Here is a 23,383-nt window from a genome sequence, read left to right as displayed (position 1 = left end):
TATCCAATCAGGGGAAAATGAACAGAGCAGGTCATTTGATAGCGCAGTAAACATTATTTATAACTGTGGGGTATGTGTGTGTGTGTGTGTGTGGCAGGTACTTCAAAATGTATACCTGTTACTGCTAATAAAAGGAAATGTCACATTCTTTATATAGAATCGAAAATATCGGTTAATTACACCCATTTTCTGGGTGTTGAGAATATTGCGTTTCATTCTACTTTCTACATGGAGATAAAATTCAGATATTTAAAAAACAAAAAACAAAAAAACACCTTCAGAATGCTTGATTTCCAATTACTGTCTTCTTTTTCTCCAGGAGAACACACGGCTGCTACAAATGCCGTCAGTGCAATTTTACAGCTGCCGATACTCAGTCACTACTGGAGCACTTCAACACTGTTCACTGCCAGGAACTGGACATCACTACAGCCAACGGCGACGAGGACAGTCATGCCATATCCACCATCAAGGAGGAGCCCAAAATTGACCTCAAGGTCTACAGTCTGATAAACCCAGACTCTAAAATGGGAGAGCCTGTCTCCGAGAGTATAGTGAAGAGGGAGAAGCTGGAAGATAAGGATGGGCTTAAAGAGAAAGTTTGGACTGAGAGTTCCAATGATGACCTTCGCAGTGTGACTTGGAGAGGGGCAGAGATCCTGCGGGGCAGTCCATCATATACTCAAGCAAGCCTGGGGCTTCTGACGCCTGTGTCTGGCACCCAAGAGCAGACAAAGACTCTGAGGGATAGCCCCAACGTTGAAGCTGCCCATCTGGCACGACCTATATATGGCTTGGCTGTCGAGACCAAGGGGTTCCTGCAGGGGGTGCCAGCTGGTGGAGAGAAGTCTGGGGCCCTCACCCAGCAGTATCCTGCATCGGGAGAAAGCAAGTCCAAGGATGAATCCCAGTCCCTGTTACGGGTAGGAAGGTTTAATTTTTAAAATAATTTCTATATTTTGAAGAGAAAATGGAACACAGACATTTTCTAGTTTTGGTTTGTTTTATGAAGGGAAATTAAATGATCTGTGTCAACCTGCTGATTTACACTTAAAAACCCAACATGGCAGAAAGTGGCTGGTGTGCGTTTGTGTGTACTGCACACATACTCTCTACAGGGCTAGGCAGTCACTTGTTTGTCTTTGCTGATAGCTCAGGTTGAATTTTGGTTTATACCAAACAGCAAGGCTGCATTGGGAGAAGGGAGGCTTAGAACCTCAGAGAATCCACCTCTGTTACATTAGAATGATTAAATGCCTTTTAACTTATAAGATGGTTTGACAGTACATGGTTAAGAAGGACGTTACCAAAGATTTAAATCACTAAGCATGTAAAGCCCTTGGTGAGAGGTTGATACAGAAGTGCAGTGTTTTGTAAAGCCCACAGGATAATTATGTACAAATGGCAATGCTTGCTGTTGTTTAGTTGCCAAGAAAAGGAAAAACTGAGATAGAGCTAACTGTGAATGGTGTGAAGAGCATCCAAAGAAAAGGGTGTGGTATAATTTATATTTATCAGACTCTTTTTGGGAGAAAGACATAGTTCCACTTGGGGAGGAAAAACAAAACAAAACAAAAACACACCCAAGAAACCTCTGGGTAAAAGAACATCCTTAATCACTGTCTTCTCGCCTTGTCGACTCAGCATTGTCAGGAAGTATTTCAGATTTTGAAAATTCACGAGCTTCCAGGAGGTGATGATGCCTGCTTTTTGCCTAAGGCACCACTGCTTCTACATTTCACCTTAACTCGAGAAAGTTTTGAGCTTTCTGGATGATTCTGAAGCTAGTGCATGCATAGAAGGTAGGATCAGAAACTAGCTAACCTTTACAAAAAGATTCAGTTAGAAAATATAGTTCAGTCAGCCCAATGCTTTGACCCGCGGGGCAGAAACCACTGATGTCTCTCTGGGTATATAAAAAACTGGGGACAAAATTGTTCTTCCCAAGTCTGCAGGGCTGCTGTGCTCTAATTTCCTGCAGATTCTCTGAAGCCTATCTGTGCTTCTCAGGTATTCTCTAGCAGAGTTGAGAAATGGCTCTTTGAGGTGTACAGTTAATTATAAAAGCTGATACCTTTCCAGTCTGTAGTTATGCCCTGGAGCTAAAGGAAGGACTCAATGCAGAAGAGGTGCTGCCCCCTGTGCCCCTCAAAACAAAGAATCCTCCCTGCAGGGAAGATGCAAGTTCATTGTAAGTAACTTTTAGAAGAAAAGAGCTAGATCCTGTGCCCTTCAGCAGGGTGTTCAATTCAGTGAGCTCCTTTCAAATAAATCTACAGAGGCTGCAGTTTTATAATTGTAAATAACTCATTTTCTTAGCATGTCAAAAGACTCTTCTAATCTCAAGTGGCTCTTAAGGTTTCTGGCTGTAAAGAAGAAATGGCGTGCCCTAGTTTTTAATAATTTCATATTGCATCATGAGAATGTATACTTGTGTGCCTAACATCTGTATCGTTAAAACTCCCCCACCCATGTTCTTTTTCTTCTTAAAATTGTTTTCCTCTATGACATCTTCATCCAAACTCTTTCTCTTTTAGGCTGTTTCTGGAGTAATACCTTTCCTGCCACTTTTTGTATACTCTAAGAACTTGGATTTATGAATAATTAAGCAGTGAAAGCTCAAACCTAAGCATGAGAGTTATATTTTTTTGAGCAGCCTGGGGATGATGATACTTTTCTTAAAAGTTGTTTTTCTTCATTACTCCACTTCCTTAATTCCCTGACTTCAAGTTTCTATTGCATCACTTCAACTGTCTTTTCAGTTCCCCTACAGTAGCTGCTGAAGTAGGAAATCTTCAGCAGGAGACCCTTTAGCCATGTTGTACAACAAATAGTTACATTTCCTAACCCAAGGATTTGTGATACAATCTATAGATGTCAGAGAACTGACAGAAATAAATGTAGATTTGTTCAGAAAAGGAGCCTTGAATTAGTCTTCTGTGATTTTAATAAAATTCCAATCTTTAAAATTTACATTTTGCTTGTATTTGAATAGTGCTTTTGGAAATCACCAATTTTGTGAGATGTTTGCAATAAAAATGGTAGCTAATTTATTGAGATAGTTTTCTGTGTAATATTTAGCTAATTAACAATTAAAAAATTTCTGTGTACTCATACATTAGTTGATCTGCTTCTTCAGATGCTAAAATAAGAATCAGGGCCTATACTGATTGATGGATTTGACAGAAGTTCTACTTCGATGCTAGGAACTGGCATTCCCAAGTTATCTATCATAGCAAACGCACCTTCCTCAGTTCACTACCCTGCTTTCTGTAAGGAAAAACCCAGCAGAATAACGCTGTCATGTTGACTAAAGGCAAAAGCTCTGTACTTTATTTTGTAGTTGTTAAGATCTAGTTATTAGTGAAAGCCTCTTGTAATAATTTATAAATAAATAATAGAAATATGCAAATGTAATTTATATGTTCTGAATGAAGAAGATACAGTGGTTTGTGTAAATATATGCATATGAGATAGAATCTTCATATTTTAGCAAACAAAATGGAGTTGGAAATTAACTGTCTTGCTGCTTGTCATCCCATTGCCATTGAGTTGATTGCAACTCATAGCAACCCTATAGTACAGCGTAGAACTGCCCTATAGGGTTTCCGATGAGTGCCTGGTAGGTTTCAACTGGAGACCTTTTGGTTAGTAGCCATAGCTCTTAACCACTACACTATCAGGGTTTCCTTTTAAATTAAATAGTGCATACCAAACCAAAACCCACTGCCGTCTAGTTGATTCCAACTCATAGCGACCCTGTAGGACATAGCAGAACTGCCCCGTAGGGTTTCCAAGGCTGTAAATCTTTACAAAAACAGACTGCCACATCTTTTCTTCTGAGGAGCGGCTGGTGAGTTTGAACTTCCCGTTAGCAATCGAGTGCTTTAACCACAGCACCACCAGGGCTCCTCAATAGTGCATGCAGTATAGCATTAAAAGAGCAAAAATATTTATAAAAGAATTTATACATATAGTTTCTAATAGTAACAGTAGAAATTTGAGAATCATCTCTTAAATACTGTACAAAGTGATATCAAGAAATAAGTATGGAAGATTTGTCCAACAGAATATATTGATTTAAAATAGTTCAGCATTGTGCTGGGAAATAATGGAAACATTTCTAAGGTGTAGGTTGAATGTAGTTAGGGTCATGTCACAAAGCATGTAATTACAGTGTTGGCTCCAGAATCTTAGTCTTTTTTAGACTATGTATTTTTTTTATGTTTTTAACTGGGTGTAGTAGTGAAAAATTTGCCCTTCACTGTGATGAAGGAACTATCAGAATCACAGAGAAGAGCTGAAGTTTGAGAATGCTCACTTGATTAGCAGTGAAAGAGTTAGATTTTTTGTCTGTCTCGGCTTTCAGTTTTGTGTTCAATATCAGATCATTCGTGTATATTTTTACTTAGTAAATATGGTTTGGGTGTGGCGGGGGGCATATTAACATAAGCCTTATCCTTTAAATTGCTTTTTGAAAATTATGGTTCTTTTGGTTGCATATTAACATTAATCATTGTTCTTTTCCTAATGAGTAGGAAGAAAAATTAAAGTCTTTAGAATCTTTGCCAAAAATAGGCCTAGCTTATACGAAAACTTAGTTTTACTCTTTTAAAACTTCCAGAATAGATCTTGTTAAACTTGAATACGTTCCTGAAAGTGGTTACTAAATTAATATTTTGAAAACTCTGTGTTTTCATTTAGACTTAGAATTTGGCTCTTAGAGAGGAGAGCATATTTGATTAACATTGCCTGTGGTAAAGGCAAAAGTTAATTGTTTTTTTGAATTCAAATAACTTTGCAGTTTTACTAAATAGTGTATTGTAGCCTGAACTCAATAAAGTTGTATGCTCTTTTCTGATCAGTTTTTTCTATAATATATATTTGCACAATGCTGTTTTTTCTTTGTACTTTTGTAGATAAATTTATATGCAGATGTAACTGTATCAGTCTTACAATTTCCTTGTATCAAAAATCGATCAAACCCACTGCCATCACGTTGATTCTGATTCACAGCGACACCATAGTACAGAGTAAAACTGCCCATTGGGTTTCCAAGGAGCGGCTGGTGGATTCGAACTGCCAACCATGTGGTTAGCAGCCGAGCACTTAACTACTGTGCCACCAGTGATTCAGTTTCCTTGAATAGAATTTCTGAATTTAATTCTTGTAATGGAATTTTTAGATCGGATTTTATAAAGTAGAACGTTTTGTCTGTTAGCCACGTTAATAAGGGTAAAAAAAATTTCTGGCATTAAATTTTAAGAATTTTGCTACAATCAGATGCATTTTTTGTTTATGAAAAGGAGAATTATATTTAGGCTTAATTGGTGAACCTGTGGGTTGTATTGGACAATAAGCATTTAGTGGATTCCTACAGGTCATTGTCAACAGAATTTCATAGGTAACACATAGGTTCCAATCCTTTCGTAGGTTCAAACTCCCTGTGTATTAGCCCACGTTCTTTATGCGTTTAGAGTGAAAAATAAACCTCTTTGAGATTGGTTTTAGTTTCCAGGGAACATTTATTTAGGAAAGTTGGTCAGTTTTAACATCCACATTTTGCAAAGCTTGGTTTTGCTGGAGGTCTTAGGCCCATGGGCCCTGTGGGGGTTGAGTTCCAAGTTCTGGAAGTTGAGTTCCAAGTTCAGCCGCTGACTGTCAAAGGAAGGGCCTCCCAGGATCTCCGTTCCTCTATCTCTTAGAGGATCATAATGCCTGCTGTCCTCACAGGAGTGTTGTGCAGCTTAGTTAATTAAGGTTTGTCAGGCCATTTGAGAGTCTCAGCTGCAGGGTGTTAGATAAGTGCAAAGTAGTATGATTATTTGTTCGTTCTGTAAATGTGATACCAAGACAGTACAATGCAGATGTTATTTCCCCCTTTCTTTAGTTACGTTAAATTTATCGTTTAAAGATTGTTGATACTGGATAGTCTATTGAGATGCAAAAATGTTCTTTTGGGGACAGTCCATTGGCAGGCAGACAGACATTCAAACAAGTGACAATGTTGAATGCCTTTACAACCACTGACAGAAGACCACAGGGACTTTTTTTTTTAACTAAAGATGCTCGCAAGTGAAAAGTCTGATATTTATTGTTTTGCTTCATGTTTAATTAAAAGAGAAGCAGAATTTCAGTTCTTATGTAAGTGGTATTCACTTAACGTAATGTATATGTACATAGCAGTTTTCCTGACTGCATTTGAACTCTTTTCATATCCATATGTAAAATACCAGAGAGAATAGACTGTACCAGGGAAAATGGCAGATAAATACGTTCCTAATCATTGGCTCTGAGCTGGTCGTTTTAGGCCACTTTAATAATGTTTCTCTTTAGTTAGCAGTTGTTATTTTATTTGCCAGTAAAAAGTATATAATATTAAAATGTATTTACCGTATGTAGAGTTTTTTTTTTTTTTTTAGAGATTAGCAATCCTTGTAAATCTCTGTGCTTCTGGTTTATATAGCTGCATTTCTATTGTCACCTGTTAGGAAAAAGTATGATTTAAACTTCAATACATTTTAGTTTTTTATTTTTAAAATGGAATTCATCCATTGAATTAGTTATATGTAATAGCAAGCATGACAAATTTCATTGTAATAAAATCTAGGTAGAATGAGTTTTTTTTTTTTTTTTTTTCTATTTGGTTACTGATTTTTGACATTGACATACTGTGTTTGACAGTAAATAACTAAAATCGGATGTATAGAGATATATATGTTTGGTTCTTAATAGTTTGACTAATGGGGCTTTCTATTCCCATTTTTTTTTAAGTTGTGTTTTAGCTGAAAGTTTACAGCTCAAGTTAATTTCTCAAAGAAAAATTTATACACATACTGTTATGTGACCATACTTGCAATCCCTATAATGTGACAGTATACTTCCCCCTTCCACACTGAGTTTTCCTATGTCCATTCAACCAGCTCCTATCCCTTTCTGCCTTCTCATCCTGCCTCTGGACAGGAGCTGCCCATTTAATCTCCTGTATCTACTTGAACTGAGAAGCATGGGTATTATTTTATGTTTTATAGCCCAGTCTAATCTTTGTCTGCAGAGTTGGCTTCTGATATGGTTTTAGTTCTGGGTTAACAGAGTCTGGAGGCCATGTCTTCTGGGGTTCCTCTAGTCTCAGTCAGACCATTAAGTCGGGTCTTTTTACGTGAATTTGAGTTCTGCACCACATTTTTCTCCTGCTCTGTCGGGGACTCTCTGTTGTGTTCTCTCATTTCCTTTTGTAAATAGGCTCTATTAGCCCAAATATTTTCTTAAAAACACTCCTCTACCACCCTTTTTCTGTAACCTCGGCTTTTTGTGAGTTTTCCTGGCCCAGGTTGAAGGCAGGGGAAGCAGACATATCTCTTAGTGGATTGGGCTGCAAGTGTGTAGTCACTGTGAAATGGTATCCTTTAGCACGGTATCTGTTAATTATTTCCTGTATAACTATCTTTTGCTCGGCTTCCTTTTTTCACAGACTGCTTATGTCAGTAGATAACAGGGCCCCCAAAGGAACCCATTGTTGAGGGCTCTTAGATGTTGGAAGTGAGGAGTATACAGAATGTGGCCCAAGTTTCAGGAGCACAAATGCGGAAAAGTTCAAAAGTGTGTCAGCCATCAGCTGCACAGCCTTGGTGTGAATCTAGTATTTTTCTGGCATAGCCCAGTCTGAAGGATGGATTCAACAAAAGTGGTTATTCCAAAAAATGCCACAAAAATGTTTTACCTTGGGTTTTCTGGGATATTGTTATTTGTTCCCACCAAAAAGGTAAATATTGTTTCCATTGCCACACTCTTTTACTCCCTGAGACGCTGTTTGAGAACTTTCATGAAGTATTTATGGGCAAGGACATTGATTACTAGACAGGTCTACTAATTAACTCAAGGAAGCTTACTTGGCAAGCTAGAACCTCCTGCTGCGTCTAGCTGTGTTATTAGTTCAAGGAGATGCAAATTGTTTCAGTTAAGTTTAAAGAACCTGTTTCCTTCATTTAGGAGAAGCAACTTTCTAATTTATAGGCATTTATAATTAACTATAATTTACAAATAAAATAGACCCCAGAATGACTTTATTGTGGGAAAAAAAGCCATAATACTTTATCGTATGGTATACTTTGTTCATCTTTTAATCAGTGGTTTTGAGGGAGGCAAAGGAGTCTCAGTTTTGTGCTTTTGTGAGTACAAGAGAACACTTGTGATAAATTGAGTGTTTGACATCGTTTTCATCTCAGAATGATCAAACGGCTCTCAAATGTAATTTTAAATGTCAACTTCCCTCTTTAAAAGATAGTTTTTCAATTCTAAAGATTTAATTTGGGCATATTAATTAGGAAAAGAGAGACTTTACCTGTCTGTAACATCATGATTAACCAGAAAAAGCTAAGAACATATGGATATAAATATACTTTATAATTTTGCTAGCACTAAAATAATGGGGAGTGATTATGCGAGTCAAAGTTTTAGAAGAAGTTGGATACAAATACAAGATTTTTAAAATAGATGTTTGATTAAATGTGGTATTTTGTTTGAAGATGGTGACAAAATCCCTGAGAACATAGTTTAATGACTTTTATGAAGACATGCCTGTAGTATTGCAATTACTTTTAAATTTTGGTATTTATGATTTATACTAGACCATGTAGAAGAAGAGGTCTTGGTAAATTTCCAGCCCATAAAATAATCTGCTTCCGGAATTAACTTTCTGATCTTAGCTACTAATAACTGAGTAGCAAGAATACCTAATAACTGCCCAATTTGAATTCTCGACGAGGAAGACAAAACCTGGCAAAGCTATTTTTTTTAGAATTGTTTTAAAATTTAAAGATAGATGCTTTGTTTAAAATAGATGGATATTTATAATCGATTGCCAAGTAATTTAGCATTTCAGTTCCTAGGATTAAAAGTGTACTACTTACCAATTAGTTTATTACTGCATTAACTCTTTTCATCCTCACCACAACCCTTACAACCCTTTGAGGTTGAAACTATTATTATCTTTTATTTAGGCCAGGAAACTGAGGCAGAAACATTAGGTAGTTTGCCCAAGGTCACGGGGCTTGTAATGGCAAAGATAGAAATTCAAATCCTGGTAATCTCGCTCCACAGTCCATGCTCTCAGCCATTGGCTTCCTATGACTATTTGCTAATAAAATGCTTGGATGACTTCCTTGGATTTCGGAATTATTTGTTTCATTGAAACATGTATATGCGTGTATATGTACAAAACACACAAAAACATAACTTTTGAAAATTATACAAGTGACACATACTTATTGCAAAAGAAGTAGATCACCCAGAACACTGTAAAGAAGAAAATGAAAACCACTCATAAATCCCAGTCCAAAGATACTTTTCTGTTTATATTTTGGTATCTAATTTATCCTTTATACACATCCATATATATATATGTATTTTATTCAGCTGTAGAATCATGTACCTCACTGTTTTTTCATTTAACAATACATTATGGACCTTTTTTTTTTTCCATTAACAAATATAACTCATGGTATTCTTTTTTAGTGGATCCTGGTGGAGCCCTGGTGGCCCAGTAGTTAAGAGCTTGGCAGCCAACCAAAAGGTTGGCAGTTCAAATCCACCAGCTGCTTCTTAGATACTCTACTGAGCAGCTTTACTCTGTCCTGTAGGGTTGCTATGAGTCAGAATTGACTTGTCGGCAATGGATTTGCTTTTTTGGTTTGATATACAATGGAATAGCTGTGTCATAATATGTTCGACAAATCCCTGTTGATGAACATTCAAATTACTTCCAGTTTTTATTCATAAAGAACGCTTTGATGAACCTCCTTGAACGTACTGCTTTGTCTTACTATTTTGCCATTCCTTAGGATGCTTTCTTATAGCATCATTCCAATTTTTACATGAGAAAACACATGACTGGTAATAAATGGTGTTTAATTTCCAAGTCACTGTCATCTAAAAGAATACTTTTTAAGGTACAAAATAAATTGCCTTATAAATAATGCATGGAAAATAATATCCTAGAAATAGTTCCTTGAGGATTAACTGTTGTGCTAGAAATTGATGTATTTGATGTGTAGGATTAAGAAACAAACAGTGATCTTTAAGAGACATGTTTTATCATCTAAATGGAATGTGGTACATGTCCAGTAGTCAGGTATGTGGTATGACATGCTTACATTAAACTGCTTATACAGCATAGTATATTTTGTAAAGAAATTTATTGTCAAGCAGGACCCATTTTCTTAAGCAAAGTTGAAGTATGTGTCTTAAGTGAGTGTAGTCTGTTTAGGCAGTCTTGCCTTTTATTTGAGAGAAACTTCTCTCACTTTGCCTCCATGGATGACCTTCTTGCTGTCCTTCACAATTTCTCAGCCCAGTTTTAAAGTTTTTACCTTTCTCAGCTGTGTGTTGGATCAGATGGACTTGAAGAAAATAAAAAAAGAACTTTTTTTTTCGGTAAAATGGTATGTAATGGTCCTCACTTTTATTTGCCGCGCAAACATTTATAATGATTCAACTGGAAGGTATTTTCCTTTCACGAGATTTTTAAGAATGTCAAGGAGAATGTTCTTTCTTTACTATCACTTAAAGGGTTAATGAAGTATTAAAAGGACCCAGGCAAGAATACTTTCTTATATGACATTGAATTTTTGCTTTTTATATGCTGAAAAAGTCTCATAGTCTCATAGTCTTACCCATTTAATAACATTTAGGAAAACATGTATAATATCATTTATATATACATGGCAAATTAATGGGAATCTAAAAACTTATACAAATACTACATTTAGGAGAGCTGTTCACTTTAGATTAAAATAAATATCTACTTAAAAAAAACTCAGTATGGGACTTTTGAAATTTCTTTGCTGGTGCATTAAGAGCTAAAAACATTTTTATTTATTTGTAACTTTTAAGAAGCATATCTCCTTTGCAGAGCATAGTACAATTGAAACAATGTTGGCTGTGTTTTAGGAGATACGCAAGTTTGGTTTATCTGATTTTTAATGTCAGGAATTTACAACCCAATTTTTTTTTTTTTTTTTTTTTGGTAATTCAGGAAAATTCATCCATATCGTCTGAACTACATAACTAATTAAAAGAAAGTTGGAAGTTTTCAAAGTGCAAAGTGCCTTGATGGGTAGTCTATGATCTATAAATTATTCATCCAGTTAATATGCCTCTTGTATAAGTAAATTTATGCTATGTGATCATAGGATTATTTTTTATTATTTAAACAAAACTCAGAGCTTGCCTCAACCTCACATATGATTTGAGTATTTCTGAAGGCTCCAAAATACATTCTAATTATCCTTTAGTTGGGTAAGCCCAGCCCTTTGAGGTAGCAGTTGGTATTGGAGTGGGTGTGCTCCACTTTTAATAGGCTGTTTCTGGCTGTGGTGCAGGCTTGGTTGAATTTTATCTTCTGGTAAAATTAGAGTTCATGTTTTCTTTTTACTTTTCTCCTGTGATGTAATGGAAAGAGTGCTGGATTGGAGGAAAGGAGGCTTTGTGTTCTAGACTCATTTTGTGACTAACTAGCCACGTCACCCAGGGTGAGTCATTCAGCCCTTATGCAATGCTTCCTCCATTGGAAAATTATGGACATTGAAGTGGATAATTGCTTGAATCCCTTTAAAACTGCAAATTCTAGGCCTCAGTAAATAGCCTTTCAATAAAACCTTAACTATTCAGATATGTGAATTGATACCAGGCCAACTTCAGGGGGAAAAAAAAAAAAACACCTTATTTTTCAGGCTTAGTGATGCTAATGCCCAAAGAGTTATCACATCTTTGGAGTACAAGGCCTTCAATAAGATTTTAGTCTACTGGTTGAAATCCATAAATAATAAACAACCATCGAACATACAGTCTGAACTCTTAAAAAATTAAATTCTTTGAGCTTATTACAAGTAAGCTCATTTTTTGCAAATAACTTTGTTTCAAAGAATCATTTTATTAAGGGGCCACTTATAAATGAGGATGAAAGGAAGTACATACAATGAGAGAGAAAATAATTCTGGAGAGAATGTGATAATGCTTACAGTCTTATTTCCTCTGTTTCTTGGCATTGAGCTATGATGCCTGTTTTGTTCACAGTCAGATGTTCAAATCAGAATTTTGGATGCAGAAACTAATTTTAGTAGGTGGGGTGCAAATTTCTTATGAGTCCATGAATAGACTCTAATCCCAGCTGTTTCATTACAATTATAAAAATAAAATTGGCTGTGAATCATTCAGACTCTTTTTAATGGATGTGAATAATTCAGTTTCATCCCACTGAAACCTAAAACTATAAACCTATCTTAGATTCTTTATGCTTCTTTAATGTTAATATTTCATTATTATTCACATGAATTGTTTGAAGAGCAGGTGGTCGTGATGAAAGTGACCATATTTCCACTCAGCTTCCTATGCATTTCAGGAGAGGATGTGGCCTCTAGAGTGAGGCTGGGGATAAAGCGGAGAAAGAAATTGGAAAGAGTCTAAGAAAAGAGAAAAGCATGTTAGGTTTGTATTTTTGGGAATTTTATTTCCCTTCTTCATTGTAGAAATTCTAAAAAATATAAATAAGCAAAAAGAAGAAAATAAATTCCTCGACAGTTTGATGTATCTTTTTCTGGACACATAGACGTGCGCATACAAACATGAATTTATATGCTTATTATTGGATAACCTTCAATTTCACTTTATAATAAACTGTAAATATTTTCCCATATCGTCGTGTATTTAGCCACATTATCTTTAGTCACTTCGTGCTATTTTATTATATGTTGTACTAGTTGTACTAAAAAAGATACTTATCGAGTCCTTGTTAGGCATTTGTTTCTGATTTTTTGTTTCTGTCATTAGTGCTGCATTGAATATCCTTGTAGCTAAATTACTGCATCTTGCTTGCAATTTTAAATTGTTAGCCTTGGTTCCTTTAGAATAAAGTTTCTGTACGTGATGACACACTAGTGGGGCTTATTGGCAAGAATAGGTCACTTTCCCAGGCTATGTATGTACGCTCTTGGGAAACAGGAAAATGGTGTCATTTCTTGACTTTCATTAGTTAGAATGGTCTCACAGTTGTAGCCAAAAAACCAGAAACTTCAATATTTCCTTTAAACATTAATATATAAGAGGAAATGCAAGTGACTATGGTGGTTTAAATAAGGTACATTTCTGAAGCATCAACGAAGAATCAGGTACCTATTTTACTTTGATTGTTGAAGGATGGATTCCTTAGCCACCTTGAAATCCAGGGACTATTTAAATAATACAATGTACTAAAATGAGGTGATAAAGAAAAAAGAATATTTAAAGGAATGCGGTGTTTTTAAAAAGATTCTTGAAGTTAATAATAAAGTAATTATTTTGACATTTGAGAGACCAAATTTTAATGTCCTTTGTATGTCGGAGTTTTTCCTTAATTGAAAGGATTTAGAAATATCATAGAGACATGAATGCTTCAAAGGTCTTATTATTACATTATTGATCCAAAGGAAAGACTAAGTTTTAGAGCAGAGCAGGTGACTACTGAAATCAACACCTGAAGTAAGAATTTAATAACTTCTTAAACTTAGTGTAAATAAGCTTTAGAAAGATCATTGTATACATCTATGTATCTGTATCTTTAGAGAGAAAATAGCTCTTTTATTCAAATATAAATTAAACTACCAGTATTTATGATCGTTATGTACATTTGAAGAAAAATGTAAATGAAAAAAATCTTGAATAGCCATTTGAAAATATACGCCATGTGTAACATACTGTATGTAAGAACTATTGTATATTCGTTTAATGTATTGGTGTTCTAATTTATTCACAGATTTTTCCTCTTGGATTTAATCTGATGGCACAATTTTATCTCCTATTTAGTGTCTTATTTTGTCATGAAGAAGAAAAAGAAATGCTTGCCTGTGATATGTCACCTGTTGTTTGATGGCTAAAATCTTAATACGGTATTACATTAAGTCATTTTAAAAGCATTGCTTTCCCTTTTGTTTAAAATTCCTACAATCCGTAGGATAGTAGTAGGGGGTTAATGGAAGGCTTGATTAAAATCTTCTAAGCTTTAAGGCTTTCAGTTCTTGTAAACAGTTTGGATCTGAGAGATAGGCTTTTTGTCCTTTCTCTAGTCTATTTACCGATTTAACGTTAAGAAAAATATTTTAAGTTGTTTTGTAGTAATAAGCGCAAATTAAAATACCTGTTAACAAAATCAACCGTAGTTCATTGTATGATAATCACAGAATTTACGGTAATTCTTTAGAAAATTCCCTGTAGCCACATCATCATTTTAGAGGTAAAGAAGCTGTCCTGCATGTACCAATTTTCCATCATTTAAAATAGCCTTTTAAGTTTTGTATCTAAGCTGCTTTTAAGTAGTTCTTTTTTTTTTTTCCATACTTGTAGGACAGTGAACTCTTAACAACAGCTTAATCAGTCACCGTTTGCCCCATGAGAACTATCCAAACTAAGGGTGAATAATGGTCTCTGAAATAGTTAATAAGGATAATGCAGTTTGGGTGCTCCATTGGATTTATAAGCTTAGATCTATTAAATATCCATCTTTGTGACCAGGCCAGACGCAGTTTTGGGTCTGTGACTGACACAATGTCTACACAATACTCAAGTTCAGTAAGAAGTTTTGGCTGTCCTGTTTTTAATAAGCCCGATGAGTTTCGAATATGGTGGTTTTGTTTCATAGGATTGAGTTTGGCACCCCTTATAGTTTCTAACCCAACCCACTGCCTTTGATTTGATTTTTACTCATAGCAACCCTGTAGGACAAAGTACAACTGCTCCATAGGGTTTCCAAGGCTGTAAATCTTTACAGACGCAGACTACCACATCTTTCTCCCAAGGAATGGATGGTGAGTCGAACCGCTGACCTTTTGGTTAGCAGCCAAAGGCTTTAACCACTGTGCCACCAGGACTCCTTTTATAGTTCCTAGACCTTATGGTTTTAATATGAGAATTCACTGTAACATTGGGGTTTATGTCATACTCCGTGGGCCTTAAACTGAGATCCAGTGGAGTGTGTGTGTGTGTGTGTGTGTGTGTGTGTGTGTGTGTGTTTGAGATTTTCCTCTAAAAGCATGGGGCTGGTGGTTAAGTTTGAAGTATACTAGAGCAAATATGAGAGAGACAGAAAATATGAATCTTATAATTTATCCACTTGTGAGTTTTTTTCCCTGAACAGATTATAAGTTCTTCAGAGGAAAGGACCATCCCACGTTTATATTTTGATCTCTCCTTGGCCCTGCCATGCTACTACTCTTAAGGGATCTAGAATCTGTATTTTTTTAATTGAATAGAATTCTATGAGCATATATGCGATTAAAAAAAAAAGAGTTTGGAAAACTACATTTTAATTTCTGTATGAGACTGCCATACGACTTGTACAATTTTCTACCATAGATTAACTTTTTAGTTACAAACTATGGTGAAACCAGTGAGAGCCTGAACTCAATGGGCCTGCCTTGTTTTTCCAGGTCTCGCAAGTTTTCCACCTTTGACAGGGTACACTCACCACTTTTCTATTACTCTGTATTTAGTGGAAAATATTTGGGTTTTCCTTCTTTGACAGGTTTCTACCTTACATAGGTTCCAGCTTTCGCAGGTTTCACTGTAATATTTGCACACTTTTTAGGACTAGAAGATTTGGTAAATTATTACTGATGGGAAATTTTTTAATAATCTTCATCATATAGTATTATTTAGTGAGCTGCTTTCTCTAGGAAAAAAAAAGTCAATTATAGCAATTTTGAGTTTCATAAAAAGGAAAAACTACGTGAGCTCCAGTGGAACAGTTTTAAATTTGAAATTTTTCTGAGTCATCTGGTGAAGCAGAGATTTCTCAGGGATCATGGAATTACTTGTAGGAATCTAGAAAAGCAATCTGCTGAGGGGTTTCTAGGCTTAAAGGAGTTCTAGTAAAATCTAAAAGGTTTATATATATATACATATACACATATATACATAATTATATTTTTTGGAAATCATAAGCCCAAAGTTCATTTTCTTTATATAACTTTTCAAAAATTAAATCGAGATTCCAGTTTGGACTAAATGTATAGTCTTTGACACAGCTATTAGTTTATGGAGCGCGATGCTGAGTGCTGTGGAATTCCAAAGTGTGGGAAGAAAGAGCCACCATGCTTCTTATACTTTTCCCTTCTAAAGAAGAGAAACATGTTAGAATATTGAAAATAAGAGGATCTGTGCAATGGAACAGTTTATCCCAATTATTTTGTGAGCAAATCAGGAGTCAGAGGAAGTGTGATAAGAAGAAAAGGGTGATATTCATAGAACGCCTTATTCCTGGGGTCTACAGCAGCCAACTTACTAGAAACAAATCCCGAAAGGAGAGTCTGAAAGATTTTGTGAACTCAGAAATGCATACAATGTTTGCACTACAGGCTCAACTTCATCATCTTAATCTTCTTCTTGCCTACAAGAGATGCATAAAGTTTCGATGTATCTGTAGAATTGAAGTTGGTAAAGGCAAGGAGCACTGTTCTTCAAAAGGAGTTCTTGTTTGGTATCTTTATTTACCCTTTAGGAAAGCATTGACAGGAAGGGAGGGAAAACATGTGTCAAACCAAAAAGCAAACACATTGCCATCAAGTCAATTCTGACTCATAGCAAACCTATAGGACAGTAGAACTCTTCTATAGGGTTTCCAAGGCTTTAATATTTAAGGGTCGCTATAGGGTTGATATGAGTCCAAATTGACTGTACAACAATGGGTTGTTGTTTTTTGTTGTTAATCTTTAAAGAAGCTGACTGCCATGTCTTTCTCCCACGGGGCAGGTGGTGGGTTCCAACTGTCGACCTTTCGGTTAACAGCCAAGCACTTAATCCCTGTGCCACCGGGGCTCCTTAGAACAGGCTTACCCCCCAAAACCAAACCTGTTGCTGTCAAGTCAGTTCTGACTCAGAGCAACTGATAGGACAGAAAGGAACCGCCCCATAGGATTTCCAAGGAGCAGCTGGCAGATTTGAACTGCTGACCCTTTGATTAGAAGCTGAACTTTTAACCACTGCACCACCAGGACTCCAGAACAGGCATAGATGTGTACAAAAGAAAGCTGGTGAATTATTCTGTTGTCCTTAGCCCTGATGTTGTTGAACCGTGCTTACACTGCAGCATCCCCCTGGTTCAAGATTCATTGGCAGCCGGGATTGGAATTCTTGCAGAGAGGAAGGATTCATGAAGAATAATCAGTCAGGAAAGTGTTATCTTGTAGTCTTGCCCTACAGTCAGTTATTTTGTCTAGGTGGTTTGCAGAAACATAACTCCTTCAATCATCTACACGTGATGTAGTAAAAGTCATTTGCGGGAAATGAAACTCCACTTGGTTACTTTTTTTATTTTCACATAAAGGCTAATCTGATTAGCCTTAAAACATTTGTTCATCTTTTTATTCAGTATTTGAACTATGCTTTTTTTTTTTTTTTATAGAAGACATATGGATTTAAATAGTACTTGGCTTACCATCTGCTGATAAGGGAAAGTGAGATGCTAAATCAGAATGGCAGGAAAGTCTATTTCAGTAGAAGCTATTTCAATCTGAAATACTGTAGGCAGTTGTACAGAGTGTTTTAATTGGGATGATATTGCTGTGTGTTGGTAAAAGGAGTGTATTTGTTGATATGGTTGAATTTGTATAATCATTAAATTTTATATATTAGAGATGTGTGGCTGTGTGAAATTTTGATCCCATTAATTAAATATAGACGTGTTTCTAATATAGTCATTTGTGCATTTGTGGGGAATTCTTTCTGATGCTTTTTTTTTTTTTTTTGGGTGAACGATGGTAAATTTTATATCTCAAGCCACAAATTAGAACATAAAACATCAACTTTTCAGATAAATTAACTAAAAATAAAACCAATTTATTCCTGTAATACAGTGTTCATTTCCTGACTATTTTTTTTACGGTAAACTACATTTAGAAACTCTGACTTAACCTTGAGGAGACTAGGAAGAAGAGGAAAAAAGGGATATCTTCTTTATGAAGATTAATTGCTAATATATAATGCTGAAAAGTCAGTAATTATCCCTTATTTATGTTTCCGTCTAAATTTTTATTTTGAGAGTTTCATTGGAGTCATCTAGCCATTAAGAATGATTTTAAGATATATAATCTGAATATTATGTGTATACGTGTGTGTGCATATATGTATGCATGAGCACGTACCCACTATTCAGCTTAATCTTTGGTTATTCCTCTTTTCCAGGTTAATTTTTCATTCTTTCATAAAACATATGTCTGGCACTCTGCTTTTGGTTGGGGGTTGTCTTAGTTTCTTAGTGCTGCTGTAACAAGAATACTACAGATGAGTGGCTTTAATGAACAGAAATTTATGTTCTCAGTTTAGGAGGTGAGAAGTATGAATTCAGGGCTCTGGCTCTTGGGGAAGCCTCCCTGTCCCTGCTCTGAGGGGAGATCCATGTCTCAGCTTCTCTTCCTTTCTTTGAGTTCTTTGGTAATCTCCAAGTGGCATCCTCATTCATGCTTGCTTTCTTCTGTGTCCAATTTGCTGTTTTTATATTTCAGATGTGATTGGTTTAAGACACACTCTATACTGATATTGCTTCATTAACATAACAGAGAAAATGCAATTCCCAAATGGGGTTACACCCTTAAAGCCAAAAACTAAACCCATTGTGGTCGAATCAATTTCAACTTGCAGTGACCCTATAGAACAGAGTAGAACTGCCCCAGAGGGTTTCCAAGGAGCAGCTGGTGGACTCAAACTGTCAACCTTTTGGCTAGCAGTCGAGCTCTTAACCCCTGTGCCACCAGGGCTCCTCCACTTCACCCATATTTTAAAAATTCGCGTCCTTTGAGTTTTGCTTTGTCGGCCTTGACTGAACCAGGCAGAACTGGTTTGAAGCCCTTGCCTAGGAGTTCCCTCTGCAAAGAGAATTGCTGAATACTCTACATTTGAGAGAAATTAAACCATCGCTTCTTTCAACTGAAAGGCTATTGTGATCAACCTTCCGATCTCTGCTACATCATGAATGCTGAAAGGGAAGCTATTTTGACTCTCCTTCACAGTCACTCTGTGAGAATTGCCGGCAGAATAAAAAATCATATCAACACCATGGATTGTATAATGAGGACAGGAATGGAACCAAGGGTCATCTAGAAAGCCTGCTTTGGCAGTTAAGAGGAGCCTCACTCGGGTCTCCTACGTGATATGTTTGTAGTTGTGATGTAGTGGGTGGCACCTTTCTTGATGAGGCTATAGGCCTCAGGTATTTGGAACATTTTATGTTATCAGGCCATTTGGAACTCTTAACTCACTGCCCCAGTATTTATTCCGAATTCCATTTCTTGCATTGGATAGGTTTCTAAATGCATGGAAGATTTGGTCTTAGTATAGAGCGGTATAAAATGCTGGTTTTTTATATTCATAACTGAGCAACTTCTCTTCTTTCCCCACACTCCTACCAACAGTATTTCCAAATATACTTTGTTCACAAATCCTTCTAAGTTATATTTCTAAAAGTGGAATTCCTGTGTCAGATGATATGCACCTGAAAATGTAGCCAGGTGTCATGGATTGAATCATGTCCCTACAAAATATGTGTCAATTCGGTGATTCCAAGTATTGTGTGGATGTCCTCCATTTAGTGATTGTAATTTTATGTAAAAGAGGATTAGGCTGGGATTGTAACACCCTTACTAATGTCACATCCCTGATCTAATGTAAAGGGAGTTTCCCTGGGTTGTGACCAACACCATCATTTATCTTACAAGAGATAAAAGGAAAGGGAAGCAAGTGGTGGGGCGGGGGTGGACCTCATACCACCGAGAAAGAAGAACCAAGAGCAGAGCGTGTCTTTTGGATGCAGGATTCCTGCACTGAGAAGCTCCTAGTCCAGGGGAAAATTGACGAGAAGGAACTTGCTCTAGAGCCAGCAGAGAGAGAAAGCCTTCCCCTGGAGCTGGCCCCTGAATTTGGACTTCTAGCCTCCTAGACTGGAGAAAATAAATTTCTCTTTGTTAAAGCCATCCATTTGTGGTATTTCTGTTGTAGCAGCGCTAGATGACTAAGGCACCAGGCAATGCCAAATTGCTCTCCCATTTCTAATATGAGCAAGTGATTTGAAAAGTAACTGTACCATTCAGAATTTTATTAGGCCAGAATGGTTATGCAGTTAGAAATGAAGAATTAACATGTACAAAAATATGTTTCTAACTAGAACTTGATGTACTAAATTTTTCTCATTATCTGTGTTGATGTATTATTTCCTTGATGGCATTTGTTGGAGCCACTTATTTTTACATGTGGTTAGTCTTTTTATCCATCTATCTCTTTGTCTCTTTATCATCTGTCTCTGTCTTTTTATTCCTCTATCTCTGTCTTGATGTAATCAACCAGCCTTTCCTTTCAATTGCATAAACTGCCATTGCTTGTTAAAAAATATTCAGTTAAAAAAAATGAAAATATCTCTGATTAAGATGTACAGGATGGTTTGGGATAAAAGCCTGAACATGTAACAAACATCTGTATGGAATTGGAGTGATTATTACATTAACCTCATTGAGTATTGAAGCAATGGAATTATCTTAGTTTCTTGAGTCAGTGGGTCAATTTCTTTACTTTCATTGATCCATCTTATGAAGTTATAGTTACCAGTCCATTTTCCACTACTCCTCTGTCAGTTTGTCATCCTGTGGTGGCTTTCGTTTGCTGTGATGCTGGAAGCTATGCCATTGGTATTTCAAATACCAGCAGGGTCACACATGATGCAGCAGTGGGCTCAAACATAGCAACTATCATGAGGGTGGTATAGACCTGGCAGTGTTTCCTTCTGTTGTACATGGATAGGGTTGGTTTGAGTTGAAACTGTCTCAAAGGCATCTAACAACAACAAACAATCCATTTTTAACTACTGACCTAGTGAGAAGAGTTTGATTTCTAAATAAATCTGGGTAACCTAAAAAGGTATGATTATCCCAGGTTTACCATATCTTTGGAGCTGTCTTAAATTCTTAAAAATAGAGAATCATGTTGCCATAACTTAGTGAAGAGTCTTTGTCCATATTTTGAAGAACGAGTGGCAAAAGTGATGGCATTCTGTTTCTTCTTGCTGTGTTCTGATTTCTGGAGCACTGCCATTCCCCACATTTCCTCTAGCCTTAAGAATGCCAGCTGGCTATTAAGAAGAAGAAGAAGGAGGGAAAAAAAGCAAAAACAACAACGAAAACCAAATCATGGGTTAAGGAACTTCAATACAGCAGCTCTCTTGGTGCCATATAGCTTGGGGCTCATTGGCTAGTTTCTTTCAGCCGTACTCGTTCTCTGGAGACTTGGATCACAGCCCTTTTTTATTGAGCTGTCTTGGAGCAATAGGTCAAGTCTTCCCTTTGATCCAGACTTGGAGGAGCTAGAGTATAGTTTCCTTCCACAATTCGGACCACCCTGCCTTTGGGCAATCTGGTTGGCGACTATGTTGTTGTTCAAACCCTACCAGCCATTCTGTAGATTGGTGGATGTCCAGAATTCTCTGTTGCATGCAACTTCTCTGATCATCCACTAAGATCTCAAACAAATGGGCTGTATGATGTGTAGACAGGCAGACAGACAGACAGACAGACAGACACACACACATTAGTGCCAAAGATAGTATGGGTGGGTACATATACCCATAATTCAGTATGTACAGTTTGCTTTAAAATAGCATTTGTCCATACACTTGTAAAAATTTACGTCATAGTATGGGTGTGTTGTTTTTGTTAGGTGCTGTTGAGTTGGTTCCGACTTGTAGCAACCTTGTGTACAACAGAATGAAACATTGACGGGCCCTCTGCCATCCTCATAATTGTTGTTATGTTTAAACCCGTTGTTGCAGCCACTGTATCAATCCATCTCATTGAGGACTTTCCCCTTTTTTGCTGACCCTCTAGTTTACCAAGCATGATGTCCTTCAGGGACTGGTCCTTCCTGATAACATGTCCAGTGTATGTGAGAAGAATTCTGAGGAGCATTCTGGCTGTACTTCTTTTAAGACAGATTTCTTTGTTTTTCTGGCAGTCCATGATATAACTTACATGAAACTTAGATAGGCATAACTTGTATAAAAATAACATTACAAGATTGGGCAGACAGTGTTGTTCATATGAGACCTTAGGTACTCCTTCTTCTTTTAGGGTAAAGTAAATGGTTTCTGGTTCTTTTAATTTGGTGTAATAAAAAATGTTGCCCTTTGGTGACATCGGAATTATGAAGCATGATGCTTCTCATTTCTTGTTGCTGTTACGTTTGCTGCACTAAATATGTAGTTTAGATAGCATTTCTGAATTACTGCAGTTGTCCATGGAGTCAGTAAATCTATGATTAAATTATATTGCATTTTGCTCATAGGATCACTCTGTCAGCTAGCATACCTTGGAGAGGCAACTACATTTTCTACCAAATTATAGAAGCTGAGAAAATTTTTTTTTTCTTTTAGTTTTGATTTGAAACTTGATTACTTTGAAATACTTTGATAAATTCACTGGTGTATATATACAGTAGGAAACCCTGGTTGCATAGTGGTTAAGTGCTACCGCTGCTAACCAAAGGCTCGGCAGTTCGAATCCTCCAGGTGCTCCTTGGAAACTCTATGAGGCAGTTCTGCTCTGTCCTATAGGGTCTCCATAGGGTCGCTATGAGTAGGAATGGACTCGATGGCACTGGGTTTGGTTTTTGGTTTTATATATATAGTACATACATGGTGGCACAGTGGTTAAGAGTTATGGCTGCTAACCAAAAGATCAGCAGTTCAAATCCACCAGCCACTCCTTGGAAACTCTATGGGGCAGTTCTACCTTGTCCTATGGGGTCGCTATGAGTTGGAATCTGCTCGACGGCAATAGGTTTTTTTTTTTTTTAATATGAAAATACAAGCTCATTAAATGGAAAATAAAATCAAGACAGGAAGCTCCAGTGTGTTTAGTAATAAGGAAAAAAAAAAGTCAGTTTTTCCAGTGCAATTAAATAAAAAGAGACCCCTAAGATGACCTTCATCTAATTAACGCCTCTACAATATGAACCATCAGTGATCTTTACTCACTTGTTTTGTACCTATATGTATTCTATCAGACTTCATCAACAGGAGACATAGGTAGGATTTTGAAAATAGCTTTTGAATTTTCTTGCAGACCAGCCTGCTAAAAGATAGTATTGGAGAACTACTTGTGAGAGAACTTCTGAACTTAAAAACACCTGTGGCTCTCTGCACTGCTCCCAGCCAACAGTTCACATTGTTAGACATCATTTACCTCCTTTCTTTCTCTTGGCAGAAGGAGTCTGCTTCACACCTGAAGGTTGGCATGTCGGAAGTCAGAGTCAAGGCTGAAGGTCCCTAACTTGAATTTCAATAGTAAACGAAGACTAGGTCCTTTAAAAAATGCTAGGC

The 23,383-nt window shown here is 36.6% G+C and overlaps 1 protein-coding gene across 7 annotated transcripts in view; it reads left to right on the top strand.

Annotated features, from left to right (window-relative positions):
* The window catches only part of TRPS1 (transcriptional repressor GATA binding 1), a 264,786-nt gene that overhangs the window by 83,129 nt on the left and 158,274 nt on the right, over positions 1-23,383 (top strand). For all 7 annotated transcript variants that reach the window (XM_010588465.3, XM_064268008.1, XM_023545950.2 and 4 more), the window contains one exon: positions 320-923. In XM_010588465.3, the coding sequence (XP_010586767.1) occupies positions 320-923 (604 nt within the window). The remainder of the gene's footprint in view (positions 1-319; positions 924-23,383) is intronic.

The sequence above is a fragment of the Loxodonta africana genome, chromosome 14 (genome assembly GCF_030014295.1).
Source record: "Loxodonta africana isolate mLoxAfr1 chromosome 14, mLoxAfr1.hap2, whole genome shotgun sequence".
Lineage (NCBI taxonomy): Eukaryota > Metazoa > Chordata > Mammalia > Proboscidea > Elephantidae > Loxodonta > Loxodonta africana.
The sequence above is the reverse complement of the archived record's forward strand: the minus strand, read 5'-3'. Positions and strand labels throughout refer to the sequence as shown.